Source organism: Erinaceus europaeus, chromosome 7 (genome assembly GCF_950295315.1).
Source record: "Erinaceus europaeus chromosome 7, mEriEur2.1, whole genome shotgun sequence".
Taxonomy (NCBI): domain Eukaryota; kingdom Metazoa; phylum Chordata; class Mammalia; order Eulipotyphla; family Erinaceidae; genus Erinaceus; species Erinaceus europaeus.
Genome location: NC_080168.1, coordinates 113,701,973 through 113,717,449, shown reverse-complemented (window position 1 = coordinate 113,717,449; position 15,477 = coordinate 113,701,973). Strand labels below are relative to the sequence as shown.

The following is a 15,477-nucleotide window of genomic DNA, read 5'->3' as shown; positions in this document are numbered from 1 at the left end:
CCCTTGTCCAAACTAGTTTATTGAGGGAAATAATGATTTATGAGTCAGTTGTCACATGAGTATAATTTTTGGCCAACTTTTTCATCCAGGTAGTGACAGAGAAAGATAGAAATAGAGTTGGAAGGATAGGCACCAGAGCACTGGAACCTCCCCTGGTAGCATAGCACTCTCCTAGCTTGAACCCGAGCCACGTGTATGGCAAGGCACACATCCAAATTGGCGAGCTACCTCTCTGGCCCTAGCCTCCTGTCCTGATAAATATAACCTCCTAGATGGCTAGGTCTGCATTTTGATTTCTAGGAGTCCTGGAAGTTCTGCACTAGAATTCCTCAGTCCTCACCCCCAACAAGCCCCCCCCCCCACTCCCAGTCTGTAGCCTGCCTTCTCTTCCCCTGCAGAGCTCCAGCACACACTGTAAAGGGCTTCCTGTATATTTGTAGACCTTCTCAACCCCCAGCTTGCATATCTAAGCTCTGCCCACTGCTCTGACACACAGCTGTCCCTTACCCACCTCTTAGGTGTGCCCATCAACAGTTGTCTGTGGTTGGCCCAGGAAGCAGACAACTCTGGGGTCCTATGCACCTGAAAGTTGATTTAGGAGGAAAGGCACAGTCTTGACCATGAGCTCCACAGGGAGAATTGGGACCAAAAGGTGAGAGCAGAACCTTCTAGAATATCCACCCAAGGTGCTGGTCTTCACCCACTTTTAATGGGATTTTCTTCTTTCTTTCTTTCTTTTTTTTTTATTTCTGCCTCCAGGGTTATCGCTGGGACTCGGTGCTTACACTATGAATCCACTGCTCCTAGAGGCTATTTTTTCCCTTTTGCTGCCCTTGTTGTTTACCGTTGTTGTTGTTATTGGATAGGACAGAGAGACAGAGAGAAATTGAGAGAAGAGGGGAAGACAGAGAGGGGGAGAGAAAGACAGACACCTGAGGACCTGCTTCACGTCTTGTGAAGCGATGACAACCCCCCCCCCCCGCAGGTGGGGAGCCTGGGGCTCGAACCCGGATCCTACATGGGCCCTTGCTCTTCATGCCATGTGCGCTTAACCTGCTGCACCACCGCCCAACCCCCATAATGGGAATTTCTAGGCACAAGTTATAGCAGCAAAGGCTGCTCTTGAGCTTTCTCTGGGCTCTGACACTGATTCCTTTATATCCCTACTTTGAAAGAGAGAAACAAGCAAACCAGTACAAAAGAAAAATACTGTTTATTTCACAAAACTACATCAAGTGCTTCTCTCCTCCCTGCCCTTACCCTCCCCTTGCTCCAGTCCTTAGCAGGCTTTGCTCTGTGTGTGTGTGTTGGGGGGGGGGGTCTGGGGGGGCATTCAGAACCTGAGCCAGTGTTTGGCCCATGAGACAGAAAGTGAATCTAGAAATAAGAAGGAAACTGAATTTCAAGGACACAAAAAGGGTAGTGCCTCTCATTCTAAATTCAAGTGCATTCCTTCATTCATTAAGTAGAATTCTTCCTCTGGATCCCACCTGGATAAAACGCATGGTTAGTGCAGAATCAAAGGCCCTATCAGACTCACCAGGCCACAAAATGTATTGGTCTTTATTTCATTTGAGACAGAAACAAATTAAATCATATACAAACAAACAAAACAGCAGTAAATCCATTTCTGCCCTTTCTCCCACCTTTTCGAGGGAAAGGCATTTCTGAGTTCTGGATTAAGTCCAGAAAGGTGCTTTAAAAACCAAAAAGCTTATTAACTCCCTTCAGATGCTGCTAAAAACAAAATGAAACAAAAACAAAAAACCCACCTTGGGGCCACAGCTGATTGCCAGGGTACCTATGGTGGTAGCGGAGGTGGAAGACAAGAACAGGCCACAAACCCACCAGCTCTGCTTTGAGTACACTTCAAGACACCTGAAGGCACCCAACTTGCCCAGGAATTCAGCCTGCAAACATTCTGCCTGCTATTGTTCCTTTGAAAGTGCGATCCATTCTTTAGGCAGAAAAAATTATTCAGTTCTAGACCAGGCATGGGAAGACAGATTTTGAAAGAGGGAAGGACTAAGAAAGCAGGGTCAGGTCGAATCTAGGACAGCAGTTCATGATTTTTTTCCCCTGCCATCACATAGGACAGGTGATGTCCTTAGCACACCCACTGCCAGAGACACACCCTGGATTATATGCTACTCCTGGGGGGAACCAACAATGACCCATTTGTCTCTACCCCACAAAGAAAGCAAATCGGAACCCTTGTATGTGAAGAAAAAAGCCTACATTCTCTCTATTGATTGATGTGTAAGTTACCAAAGCCTTTGCAATCTTTAGTGTTTTTTTTTTTTAATTGCTAGTGAGGTTATCACTGGTGCTTTGTGTCAGCACCATGAGTCCACCACTTCTGGCAGCCATTTTTTTTCTATTTTCTTTCACAGGAGAGAAAGAAATTGAGAGGGGAGGGGAAATAGCAAGGGAAAGAGAAAGACAGACACCTGCAGATCTGTTTTACCTCTCATGAAGCATCTCCCCTACAAGTGGGGAGCAGGAGCTCAAACCTGGTCCTTGCACATGATGATATGTGTGCTTAACCAGGTGTGCCACTAGCCGGCTCCCCAATCTCTAGAATTCTAACTATTCTTACTGAAAACTTGTTTACATAAGACCCCTGCAAAGTGAGGCAAATTGATAATCCTGAACTTGAGTGTAGAGCATCCCTCTTGGAGACCAATTCTTTGTTGGCAGGCTGGGATAGGCAAGGTGCCCACCTGCTCTCTCACTACCACTCTCTACTCTGGCTAGTATGGGCAGTCCAAATGCAGCATGAGAGGAGATGAGAAAGAGAGAAAGAGGCGATTGGACACATAAGTGTCCACCACTGGAAAGGCTTTCCAAGAGGTGGACCTACACTGGCATTGCAAACAGGACAGGGAATATGCCAACCATCACTTCCTCAGGGCATTTCATGCAAGGTGAGCGGAGGGCAGGAGTTAGAGATCTAGTTCTGTAAGGACAAGAATAATGAAAGGGGGTGGCTAATCTCTGTGACTTGTGACACTTTACCATTGGTCTCTAAAGCCAATCTGAGCCCTTTCTGACTTCTCAGAGTCAGGCACTGAGTTCCAGGGGGTTATCTAGTCACAAAGAGACTGGGAAACCCACTTTAGCAGCTTGAGTGAGATGCCAACCCTCAATACGTCATAGCTGTCACCTCTGAAGGCAAAATCCACCCTGACCCTGGAGTGTTCTTGACTCAGAGGGGCACAGGGAAGACCCGGGGTCTGCCTACACAACACATCACTTAAGACTGGGCAAGATAAGATTGCCTCTCCAGTTACCAAAGCTCAAAGTTACAAAGAAAAATCAGAGTTAAGTCACCTTCCAAAAGAGATTTTTCTGGGATGCTGTAAGCACTTTCTAGATGTTGATCTTTCCCTTGGGCTCTTGCTATCTGCTTTATGTTCCTTTGCCCTTGGAGCTAAATGTGAAGACAAGAGAGTTGGTCTTTCTGGTCTTATTTTTCTCCAGTTACCTACTTGCTTGAATGGTGTTATTCCAGACTGTTAAGTTCTTTTAACCTACTCTTTTTCTGGAGGGGAGACAGCCATGGACAGAGTAGAGTTAAATCTGTAAAGACAGCTTTTTTTTTTTTTTTACTAAGTTCCTGACCTGCTGCTAGTCCAGGTCCATTCTTAGAGTTCATTCTTGCTTCCTTCCATGATATATTACAAAAGAATAGCTTCTCTTTTAGTGCAATTCTTTCCCCCTCCCCCCCTCCCCACAAGGAGCCAGGGAGAAGGTGGAGAGAACATCACATGTTCTGGCCCTGGGACTGTGGGAACCTTATGACCTTGAGGTCAAGACAGACACTGAATCTGACTTTCTGAACAGCTCATCACACTTTTCTGAATCGTGTCTCTAGGGTACTCCAGGGGAGAATGTGCCTGCTGGCAGAAGGGGTAAGGCTGGGGCTCTACTGGCTGGGCTAGCTGCTTTACCTGCCACACTCACACAGAGAAGCAAAGGGGAAGAGAGGGCAGGAAGAAAACACCGTCAGAAATAAGAACTGAGGGCCAGGTGGTAGTGCACTGGGTTAAGCACAGAGTGTGGAAGCTCAAGGACTGGCACAAAAATCTGGTTCAAGCCCCTGTCTCCCCACCTGCAGGGGGGTTGCTTCTCAAGCGGTGAAGCAGGTCTGCAGGTGTTTGTCTTTCTCTCTCCCTCTCTGTCTTCCCCTCCTCTCTCAATTTCTCTGTCCTATCCAACAATAACAACGGTAGCAACAACAACAGCAATAACAACAATGGAAAAAAGATGGCCACCAGGAGCAGTGGATTTGTAGTGCAGGCACGGAGCCCCAGTGATAACCCTGGAGGCAATAATAATAATAACAACAACAACTAATAGCCAGTGGTCCATTCAGGGCTGCTGCAGCCCCTGCCCCATCTTTGGGGAGTGTCTGGTTTCCCAACCAGAATCCACCCTTCAAAAACCACGTTAGAAAAGTGCTTCTTTAAGTGACACTGTAATGCCCTTTTTCAAGATGGCCAGCCTAGAGCTGGGGGCTCTGTGGTGGGCCCTCTGCCTTCCCCATGATGTGACCTGTGGGTGGGGGTGAGGGGATGGACACATGCACACAGTGGAGCCTCATGACCCAGGACAAGCACAGTCACATGTGGCAGGATGACAGTGCTGTCACAGCAGGGGCTGCGACTGGGTGCTGAGGGAAAAGTACAAAGTGCTGGGACACAGGGCTGGGGGTTGAGCCCTAAGGAATCTGAAAGACGTTCAGCTTGCTGGTGTTCTTGAGTGTCTGGCGCCGGTTGCAGAACCAGACCCTCACCACTTCCCGGTCATAGTTGAGCTCCTTTGCAATCTCCGTGATCTCCTGGCCTGTGGGCAGTGGGTTCTTCTCAAAGTAGGCGTTGAGAGCCTCAATGGCCTGGGGGGTGAAGGAGGTGCGGCGCTTGCGTTTTTTGGAGGGTTCGCCCCCAACAAACTCCATCAGGTTCTGCTGGCCTTCCTGGTTCCGGAGTTCAGCTTCATTCAGCCATTTTTCCAGTACCGGCTTCAGTTTCTGGGCACTCTTGGGAGTGATGTCCAGCTTCTCAAACCTGGAGGCACCCCAAACCCAGAAGGGACAGTGAGAAAGACTCATAACCCCCTGCACTTAGTTGTGAGAGTCTCCTCCCAGTTCTGCTCCTCCCTAGCTGGTGAGACTCACTCAGTGTTGCCCTCTCCACCTCCACCAAGACCCTTTGGCTCCACCAAGCCCAGACTCCTCAGACTGACCTGTACCCCAAGTCGTAAGATAGACTGCATTCCTATGGCCTCAGTTCTGTAGTGCATTATCAGTGTAACTGCTTCATAAATAGTCACTCCAGAACCTTCACACCCAAATGATTGAAGTGCTTTGAGGAGTAATGTGTATGTGTCTGCCCAGGGCCTCACATATGCACAATTTCATTGCTCTGGGACACATTTTTTAATGAGAGAGAGGGAGAGAGAGAGGGAGAGAGAGAGGGAGAGAGAGAGAGAGAGAGAGAGAGCTATGTGGTGCTGGGGTTCGAACCTGGACAAACTCATAGCGAGACATGCATCCTACCCAGCGAGCTATCTCTCTGGTCTGAAGAATCATCTTGAGAGTCCTTCAGGATGGCAAGGGATGGATTGAGTGTTGTCCTTCTCTACTTGTACTCTCACAGAAGCCCCACTATGTCTGACAACTATATCTGGTTAACCTCAACCCCACACTGTAGTCTAATGATCACTCTAGTCTAATCTGTGGAATTGACAAACAGATGGTACCTCTAGGCCACCCCTGAGTCACTCATTTGCCCTTAATTGAAATCTTCTGCTACTCTTACTTTGATACTGGCCCCAAGACCAGTTTGTACCCAGAAAAGTGAGGTACATCACTTTTTAGTTTTTTTCTTCTCTTTTATTTATGAAAATGAAACATTGACAAAACCATAGATTAAGAGGGATACGGGGAGTCAGGCTGTAGCGCAGCGGGTTAAGCGCAGGTGGCGCAAAGCACAAGGACCGGCATAAGGATCCCGGTTCGAACCCCGGCTCCCCACCTGCAGGGGAGTCGCTTCACAGGCGGTGAAGCAGGTCTGCAAGTGTCTATCTTTCTCTACCCATCTCTGTCTTCCCCTCCTCTCTCCATTTCTCTCTGTCCTATCCAACAACGACAACAACAATAATAACTACAACAATAAAACAACAAGGGCAACAAAAGAGAATAAATAAATAAAATAAAAAATAAAATAAAAAAAAAAAAGAGGGATACGACTCCACACAATTCCCACCATCAGAACTCCTTTTTAGTTTTGCCCTATGAGGCAAAGATAAGTTCATAAGAATGGTGATGGTGGCTTATAGCTGAGAGTCAAGCCAAAAGCCGAGGGACTTACTTTTATGACTAACTTCAAAAGCTAAACTTCTCTCTCTCCAGGATTCTCCAATGAATTAGATCACACAAATAGTCAAGATTAGAGGGTAATCTTCAGAGGCCTTCAGAAGCACTGTACCAGTCTTTGGCAATTTCAGGTGTTCCTTGCTACCCTTAGGAAATCCTGAAACATTGTGGTCCAGGAGGTGGCACAGTGAATAAGGCATTGGATTCTCAACCTTGAGGTCCTGAGTTCAGTCCCTGGCAGCACATGTACCTCAGTGATGTCTGGTTCTTTTTCTCTCTCCCTTCTCATGAATAAATAAATGAATTCTTAGAAAGAAAAAAAGAAAGGAAGGAAGGAAGGAAGGAAGGAAGAAAGAGAAAGAAAGAAAGAAAGAAAGAAAGAAAGAAAGAAAGAAAGAAAGAAAGAAAGAAAACTCTGAAACATCTGGACAAAGGCAGAAGCAGGGAAGACTACAGAAAGGGCTGGATGCATGGGCCCTGTGTATGTCTCGTGGCAGCAGGCACTTGACCTTGCACTATGCAGCTGTACTCACCTGCAGATGGCTGACTGGCTGTAGGCAGGGCCTTCTGTCGCAGTCAGAGCCTGACCCACCTGAGTCTGTGTGAGGCCCAGGGAGAGTCTCCGGATCTTAAAGTTCTTGGCAAACTCCCGGATCTCTTCTAGGTTGATTCCATCCTCATCCAGGCTTGGGGTGTGTGGCTCTAGGCCAAAAGAAAGGAACAGGGGTGAGGGTGTGAGGCAGTTAACCATCATTGTTTATCTAGCCTATTGACCTGACCCGCTGTGGTAGCGAGGGATGATGACACTTGGCAAAAAGCCAATACATGCCTAAGACCCTCATCACATATAAGACTCCAGTCTGTCTGGAGATAGGAACTGATTTTCAAGTTCTTCTCATTCAAACTGGTGATCGTCCTCCATTCTTCCTTTGCCTGGCCTAAGCACACCTGCTGGCTATGTACATTTCTCAAATACTGAATGAGAGATCACAGAAGAGACAGCCAATGGCTTGGTTTTGTATGGAAGCAGCTGGCGAGTCAGTTAAGCAGCTTCCAATATCAATCATCATGCCAAGAATATAGCTGTTGGTGTATTGCACCAAAGTCAAAGACTCTGGGGTGGGTGGGAGGGAGGGTTCAGGTCCTGGAACAGGATGGCAGAGGACCTAGTGGGGGTTGTATTGTTATGCAGAAAACTGGGAAATGTTATGCATGTGCAAACTGTTGTATTCACTATTGACTGTAAAACATTAATCCCCCAATAAAGAAAAAAAAAAGAATCTAGCTCGATGGAAATGGGAATAGGAATGTAATTCTTGGCATTTTCTGTCTGTGTTTTCCCTTTGGACTTCAGAGTGTTTATTTTAAAAAAAGCAGCATCTACAGAGCTTGGGTTGTTCAAATAAATTCATCTCCCTTTCTCTGTAACCTTCTCCAGGTGGACTTACTGGACACCAACTGGCTGACAGTCGGGGTCTCTGAGCAGGTAATTGGGATGGGAGCAGAGGCAGCCGGCTTGGCTGACGGGGCTGGACTAGCGATGACCACAGCAGACTGGGGTATAGTTGGTGTGGGCTGGATGGGCTGCACCTGCACCTGTGAGAAAAGAACCAATAAGCCTCTGTTGCCCACTTGCATGCAGGGAGGTTAGAATCCCTGGATGCACCAGAGGCAGGGCAGATGTGGGCATGACATCCTCATTCTCCAGAAAACTCCTAGCTATACCCCCACAAAAAGTAGGCATACTATATCAGCACCCACCCAGTGGCAATGACCTCTAAAACAAATTGAATGTGCCCCATGAAGCTGGAACCTTATAGCCATCTGTGACACAGGCATGTCAGAGGTTCAAAAGGGTTCATAACTTGATCAAAGCCCCAAATGTCCTCTCTTGAGATAACTGCTCCCAAATTTCATCCTCAAAGGAGAAACCAAACCTCATTATAAAGCCCTCCAAAGCCTCAAATGTTCATTAACAGAGAACTGGCAAATCACTTCCGGGGCCTTCCTACAGTGAGATACAGTCTCACCATAAATAAGGTATATCTCTCAGCTACAGACATGGAAAGAGCTTTGGGTCACAGTGCTAAGTGATATTTGAGTAAGGTGATGGCTATGAGACAGTATAAGGGGTAGAGCTTGAGTCTTACTATGCTTGAGGCCTGGGGTTTAAGCCCTAGTATCACATGGGAGTGCCAGAACTGCAGGGGTGGTGGAGTAGTACCTTGATGTCTCTCGTCTCTCTGCTAAGACATAACAAAGTAAGAAGACTGGATTTGAGGCTGCTCAGCATAGGTTTGAGGTCCTTGATTAATTTCCCCACAATACACAAAAAAGAAGGTAGCTCAGTCTGTTAGAACACCATCTTATAGGCCACCAACTTATAGGCTGCAGATTCAACTTCTGGCACCACTTTATGCCGAAGTTAAGTAGTGTTCTCTGGTCCTCTTTCTCATAATAAGATAAATAGAAAAAGAAAGAAAGAAAGATCCCCATCAAGATCCCAAGCACATTTTTTAGGAGAATAGAACAAATGCTACAAATGTTTATCTGGAACCAGAAAAAACCTAGAATTGCCAAAACAATCTTGAGAAAAAAGAACAGAACCAGAGGCATCACACTCCCAGATCTCAAATTGTATTATAGGGCCATTGGCATCAAAACTGCTTCGTACTGGAACATAAATAGACACACTGACCAGTGGAATAGAATTGAGAGCCCAGAAGTGAGCCCCCACACCTATGGACACCTAATCTTTGACAAAGGGGCCCAGACTATCAAATGGGGGAAGCAGAGTCTCTTCAACAAATGGTGTTGGAAACAATGGTTGAAACATGCAGAAGAATGAAACTGAACCACTGTATTTCACCAAATACAAAAGTAAATTCCAAGTGGATCAAGGACTTGGATGTTAGACCAGAAACTATCAGATACTTAGAGGAAAATATTGGCAGACTCTTTTCTGCATACATTTTAAAGACATCTTCAATGAAATGAATAAAATTACAAAGAAGACTAAGGCAAGTATAAACCTATGGGACTACATCAAATTAAAAAGCTTCTTCACAGTAAAAGAAACCACTACCCAAACCAAGAGACCCCTCACAGAATGGAAGAAGATCTTTACATGCCATACATCAAACAAGAGTTTAATAACCAACATATATAAAGAGCTTGCCAAACTCAACAAAAAGACAACAAATAACCCCATCCAAAAATGGGGGGAGGACATGGACAGAATATTCACCACAGAAGAGATTCAAAAGGCCAAGAAACACATGAAAAAATGCTTCAAGTCTCTGATTGTCAGAGAAATGCAAATCAAGACAACAATGAGATACCACTTCACTCCTGTGAGAATGTCAGACATCAGAAAAGGTAACAGCAGCAAATGCTGGAGAGGGTGTGGGGTCAAAGGAACCCTCCTGCACTGCTGGTGGGAATGTCAATTGGTCCAACCTCTGTGGAGAACAGTCTGGAGAACTCTCAGAAGACTAGAAATGGACCTACCCTATGACCCTGCAATTCCTCTCCTGGGGATATATCCTAAGGAACCCAACACATCCATCCAAAAAGATCTGTGTACACATATGTTCTTAGCAGCACAATTTGTAATAGCCAAAACCAGGAAGCAACCCAGGTGTCCAACAACAGATGAGTGGCTGAGCAAGTTGTGGTATATATACACAATGGAATACTGCTCAGCTGTAAAAAATGGTGACTTCACCGTTTCCAGCCGATTTTGGATGGACCTTGAAAAAATCATGTTGAGTGAAATAAGTCAGAAACAGAAGGATGAATATAGGATGATCTCACTCTCAGGCAGAAATTAAAAAACAAGATCAGAAGAAAAAGCAAAACAAAACAAGTAGAACCTGAAATGGAATTGGTATATCTCACCAAAGTAAAAGACTCTGGGATGGGGGTGGGTGGGGGGAGAATACACGTCCAAGAAGGATGACAGAGGACCTAGTGGGGGTTGTATTGTTAAATGGGAAACTGGGGAATGTTATGCATGTACAAACTATTGTATTTACTGATGAATGTAAAACATTAATTCCCCCCAAAAAATGAAAGAAAGAAAGAAAGAAAGAAGGAAGGAAAGAAAGAAAGAAAGAAAGAAAGAAAGAAAGAAAGAAAGAAAGAGGGGCTGGGTGGTGGCCCACCTGGTTGAGCGCACATGTTATAGTGCACAAGGACCCAGGTTCAAGCCGCTCCCCCCACCCTGTCCCCACCTGCAAGGGGAAAGCTTCACAAGGAGTGAAGCAGTGCTGCAGGTGTCTCTCTCTCCCTCTCTCTGTCTTCCCTCTTCCTCTTAATTTCTGGCTGTCTCTATCAAATAAATAAAGATTTAAAAAAATTAAAAAGAAAGAAAGAAAGGAAGGAAGGAAGGAAGAAATGAAGGAAGAAAGAAAAACTTAAAGCATAGAAAACAATCTACCAACAGGTGCTATCTCTGGAGGTAAAATGAAAAGAGATTTTTATGGGGCCAGATGGCAGAGCATTTGATAGAGCACAGTTGTTACCATATGAAAGGATCCAGATCCAACCCCTCCCCCCCTCCCAACTACAGGGAAGAAGCTTAATGAGTAGTGGAGCTGTGTTACAAGTGTTTTTCCTTCTCTTGCTCTCTCTCTCTCTCTCTTTCTTTCTCTCTTTCCTTTCTTTCTCCCTTTCTATCTCTCTCTCTGTCTCTCACCCTCTATTACAAATAAAGAAAAAGAAGAAAATGGCTGCTGGGAATGCTGGCATCATGCAGACACAGAATCCCAGCAATCATACTGGTGCCAAGAGCAGGGGCCAGAGAGAAATTAGAGAGGTTTTTTACATTACACAAAATGTTGGCATTTAAAAAAAAATCATGGGGGCCAGGGTGGTGGCACACTTGGTTGAGTGCACATGTTACAATGTTCAAGGACCCAGGTTTGAGCCCCTGGTCCCCACCAGCAGGGGGAAAGCTTTGTGAGTGGTGAAGTAGTGTTGCAAGTGTCTCTCTGTCTCTCTCCCTCTCTACCACCCCCTTCCTTCACAATTTCTGGCTGTCTATATCCAGATAAATAAAGATAATTAAAAATTTTAAATCATGTATCCTATTCATAATCATGGAAAACAATAAACATATTAAATTAGAATTTTAGTATGATTTTTTAAAATTAATGGAACAGTGAATGAATGGAAGTTAGGGGGGAGATACAGATGCAGGTATTCCAGGTGAAGCAGGCAGTCTTATAGAAGGAAACTGCCTAGTATTTTTTTTTAAAGCTTCCTGAAAAGAACAAATTTCTCTGAGATGGGTACTGTTCCCTGGAATCTAATTCATGCCAGGCCTCAAACCGATCCCTTCTTTATCACCAGATACTGCCTTAGCTCAGATCGCCTTGTTTCTTGCCAGAACAGTTCAAACTGCTTCCTAGCAAAGTGTAAAATCTTACCACAGTGAGGTTCTTAGTACCCTCTGGATAATCGAGGGACTTTTAAGAAAATATTGATTGAATTAGAGAGAGAGCATAACAGCTGTGCAAAAAGCCTTTCAGGCCTGAGACACCAAAAGTCCAGGTTTAATCCCCAGCACCACCATAAACCAGAGCTAAGCAGTGCTCTGGAAACAAAATAAGAGAAAATATTAATTTTGTTTATTTCATATGAGGTAGAGAGAGTGTGTGTTCTGAGAGAGAGGGGGAAGAGAGAAAGAGAGGGAGGGAGAGACAGCAGCCAGAGTGCCACTCAGGTACTGGCAGTTCTAGGGATTAAACCAGGAGCCTTCAGCATGCAAGTCCCACACTCTTACCAGCTCAGCTATTTCCCTAGCCATCTGGAGGGAATTTCTTTTTAAAAATGTTTTTCGTGGTATGGGAAGTGGTGCAGTGTATAAGGCTTTGGACTCTCAAGCATGAGGTTCTGAGGTCAATCCCCGGCAGCACATGCATCAGAGTGATGTCTGGTTCTTTCTCTCTATCTCCTATCATTTCTTATGAATAAATAAATATTTTTTAAAATGTTTTTCAATTTTTTCTTTTTTAACCAGAGCACTGCTCAGTTCTAGCTTATGGTGATGTGGGAGGTTGAACTTGGGACCTTGGAGCCTCAGGCATGAGAATCTCTTTGCATAACCATTGTGCTATGTACTCCTTTTAAAATATTTTTATGTATTTAATGAGCTAGATGATATATACTTATACAACATACATAATATACATACATACATACCAGAGTACTGCTTAGCTCTGGCTTATAGTGGTGCTGGGAATTGAACCTAACATCTCTATACCTCAGGCATGAAAGTCTGTTATGTAAACAATTGTGCTATCTCCCTGAAACCCAGAAAGATTTTTTAAAAAACTGAGTATCTAGGGGGCCGGGCGGTAGCACAGCGGGTTAAGCACACATGGTACAAAGCACAAGGATTGGCGTAAGGATCCTGGTTCGAGCCCCCAGCTCCCCACCTGCAGGGGAGTTCGCTTCACAAGTGGTGAAACAGGTCTGCAGATGTTTATCTTTCTCTCCCCCTCTCTGCCTTCCCTCCTCTCTCCATTTCTCTGTCCTATCCAACAACAATGACATCAACAACAAGAATAATAATAACCACAACAACGATAAAACAACAAAGGAACAAAAAGGGAAAAAAAATAGTCTCCAGGAACAGTGGATTGTGATGCAGGCACCAAGCCCCAGCAATAACCCTGGAGGCAAAAAAAAAAAAAAAAACTCAGTCATCTTCCTATATAAATTCCTTCTGATTCCCCACTACCTAATAATAGCAGTAACAATAAAAACATTTTCCTCCAAGAGCTTTAATCTTATGAGATTGGAGTTCAACTAATCTTCATCTCATAGATGAAGCTGAAAGGTTCTTCACAACATGGGGACACAACATGCCACATCTGAGAACCAGGGAGGCCAGCATCACCTGAGGCCTGGTTAGAAATGCACACTTGAATCTCACTGCAGACTTACTGGGTAAGAGAATGAGCCTTCCAGGAGGTTCTGAGGACACTCAAGTCTGAGAGACCCTCTCAGGCACAAGATAATTCTTTCAGTTCCTTAAAGCTAGAACAGTATGACCCAACACAGCCATTTAGATTATTTCAGTGATGTCCCTTCCCTCTCTATGAAGGTTTGCCAATCCCCCCCAACACCAGCTCCCCAGTCTGTGCTGAGCTCCCTTCTCCCAAAGCAACTCTGTCCCTCTGACTTATAATTGTCATTGCTGTAGGTCTACCTGAAGCTAGGATGGTGTTTTATTCATCTCTAGGATTCTCCTGGAATGAACGAATAACTGTCTCATCAGGGCCATGGTGCAGAGAAGAGGGATAGGTGAAGGGGTGAAGGGAATATAGAACTTCTTTCTCAGGGCTTTCCCAGAAGTTGGTTGAAGCTGAGGAGCTGATCATCATAGCTTAATGTGACCACCTCCCCCCGGCCTTCTCAGACTGCACTGGATTCTGATGACACAGATACATATTTTGGGGCCAGGGAGATGCTAGCTCCTTGGACAGAGCAATTATTACTCAAATGGGTCTCTACCCTGGCACTTCTCACTTAGGAAGGGTACCCAGATGCCCTGCTTTCCTAGGGGTATCAGAAAAATCATGGTGCCCTGCCTGTAGTCTGGAGAGAGGCAGCTCAGCCAGAGAGCACAGCCTCCTGCAACCCTCCCCAGCCCAGCCCAGCCCAGCCCTTGTACCTCGCTCTTAGCTGGGGACTCAGGCGTGCCTGGCTTCCGGACAGTCACAGGCGGAGGCAGGGGGCTGCTGGCCAGGGTTGCAATCACCTGGCCCTGGGCGTTCAATAACAGCTGGGGGGTCACAGCCTGGACCTGCAGGCTTTGGGCTGGTGCTGGGGTTGCCACACTGGCCGAGTTCACCACCCATGGCAGTGTTCCAATAACCTGGGAGGAAACAAGGCAAGGACCCCAGATTCAGTGTACCTCCAAACCTCACACTGACAGGGAAGGGAGTCTGACAAATCATTTAACCTCTCTGAGCCTCAGTTTCCTCATCCATAAGTGAAAAATTCATCTTCTAGGGTTCTTTATTTATTTGGTTGTTTGTATATCTATTTAATTATTTTGTCACTAGAGCTTCACTGTTCCTGGTCAACTTTTTGAGAGAGACAGAGAGAGAGAGAGACAGAGAGAGAGAGAGACAGAGAGAGACAGAGAAAGGGTGGGGGGAGGCTGAGACCACAGCACCAAAGCTTCCCTCAGTGCTGTAGAATTCCTATTTGGTATACTAGTGGCTCAAAGCTAGGTTGAGTGCATAACACTGCAGGTCCCCTCACAGGGAGACTATCTCACCAGTCTCCTAGTGTTATTTTCTTTGTTCTAGCTCCAGAACTAGGGTTGAGGAGAAATAGGTCTGTATAGTATTGAGATAGTTCTGAATATGAATCCTTGCTCTGCCACAGCTTAGCTGTGTGGTTTAATTTCTCTGAACCTCTCTGCCTTCTCACCCATAGGATGAGGAACAAGCTCTCTCTGAGATAGAGCACTATTCAAAAGAAAGTGAGATCATGTATGAGAAACTAACTAGTACAGTCAGGTCAGAAAGCAGGTGATTCACAAATGAGAATGCCCAACTAGAGAGAGCACCTCCAAGATGGATAGGCGGCCCTGGCCCTACCAGGGCCCCCTCTGCAGACAGCTACCAGGCCTTGGCAACCTGTTTGTAGATCTATGACCCTGAGCCAGAATTGAACCCCTCTCCCCATCACCAGCTTCTCCATAGTCCCTGGCTTTGATCACTTGCCTGTCCCTGAGTGTTGGTGAGGATCTGGTTGCTGATCCCTGGCACACTGGGAATGGCGTTGGCAATGACTGGAGTTGTAGTGAGGGAGCCCAGGATCTGGGTCTGTCCCCCGAGGGAAGCAGCACTGATCTGCGGATGGAGGAAGAGCCTTGCTTAGAGGCCAAGGGGCAAGAAACAGCCTAAGGTAGAGAAGCAGGATATTGGGCGGGTGAAATGCAACCTGTGTCTGCCAACTGAGTAGTATCCAGGGTCAGGGGTTATTATGTTAGGGTTTAGCAGGGAGGGTCACAATCACAGAGAAGAATCCCTGACACATCTTTCAAGCCAGGCCTCAAAAGCTACAAGAGCCAC

At 45.7% G+C, this 15,477-nt stretch overlaps 1 protein-coding gene across 1 annotated transcript in view; it reads right to left on the bottom strand.

Moving 5' to 3' along the window:
• Window positions 1–1,543: 1,543 nt before the first annotated feature.
• Window positions 1,544–15,477, bottom strand: part of POU6F1 (POU class 6 homeobox 1) — a 37,202-nt gene continuing 23,268 nt past the window's right edge. The window contains exons 7-11 of the mRNA XM_060195364.1: window positions 15,127–15,255; window positions 14,064–14,267; window positions 7,828–7,975; window positions 6,913–7,081; window positions 1,544–5,069 (exon numbers count right to left, since the gene is read on the bottom strand). Of these exons, the coding sequence (XP_060051347.1) occupies window positions 4,724–5,069; window positions 6,913–7,081; window positions 7,828–7,975; window positions 14,064–14,267; window positions 15,127–15,255 (996 nt within the window). The 3' untranslated portion in view covers window positions 1,544–4,723. The remainder of the gene's footprint in view (window positions 5,070–6,912; window positions 7,082–7,827; window positions 7,976–14,063; window positions 14,268–15,126; window positions 15,256–15,477) is intronic.